Source organism: Austrofundulus limnaeus, unplaced genomic scaffold, assembly GCF_001266775.1.
Source record: "Austrofundulus limnaeus strain Quisiro unplaced genomic scaffold, Austrofundulus_limnaeus-1.0 Scaffold3971, whole genome shotgun sequence".
NCBI lineage: Eukaryota > Metazoa > Chordata > Actinopteri > Cyprinodontiformes > Rivulidae > Austrofundulus > Austrofundulus limnaeus.
In genome coordinates, this window is record NW_013956373.1 from 1716 (window position 1) to 2398 (window position 683).

Below are 683 nucleotides of genomic sequence, written 5' to 3' on the forward strand. Positions count from 1 at the left end.
GGACAGCTCTTTACGTAGGTTTCTTTACGCACGGACAGCTCTTTACGTAGGTTTCTTTACGCACGGACAGCTCTTTACGTAGGTTTCTTTACGTACAGACAGCTCTTTACGTAGGTTTCTTTACGTACGGACAGCTCTTTACGTAGGTTTCTTTACGCACGGACAGCTCGGCAGAACGTTAGCAACCCTTTGGAGTCCTTAGCAACGGTACGGACGAGACGTTGTGTTTGTGCTTTTGTCACGAAAAACTTAATAAAATAAACCTTTAAGACGTTTATTTATTCATTAAGTTGTAAAAATCTGTTTTTAATAAATGGAAGAAACAAAGAAACACAAACGGGTTTTCGTGAACGACGTGGACAGATATTCTTCGCAGCACATCGCGAAGGTAAAAAGTGGGGAAAAAATAAGTAAAATGGCCTCTTTAGGAAAACGTTGTGTTGTAGTTTGTAGTGATTAAATTTGTACAAACTTGTGGAAAAGTTTTTGTCAACATGTGAAGCTGGAGATCTGTCTGAAGATGAAGAAACTGGACCGGAAGTTGCGTTTCAGGTCGTTGGAACCGTTTCCTCACCTGAGAAGTTAGACTTCCTGCACCAACAGTATGATGTGAGTTGTTGTTGTTGTTGTTGTTGTTGTTGTTGTTGTTGTTGTTGTTGTTGTTGTTGTTGTTGTTGTTGTTG

General features: G+C 40.1%; 1 protein-coding gene across 1 annotated transcript; it reads left to right on the forward strand.

The window, feature by feature from the left end:
* Positions 1–80: 80 nt before the first annotated feature.
* Positions 81–609, forward strand: LOC106512036 (adenylate kinase 7; the record flags this gene model as incomplete). Its single annotated transcript, XM_014000738.1, is given in 2 exon segments — positions 81–388; positions 484–609. Coding segments are annotated over 2 exon segments (201 nt in total), but the record flags the coding sequence as incomplete, so codon positions are not given.
* Between the last annotated feature and the right edge of the window lie 74 nt (positions 610–683).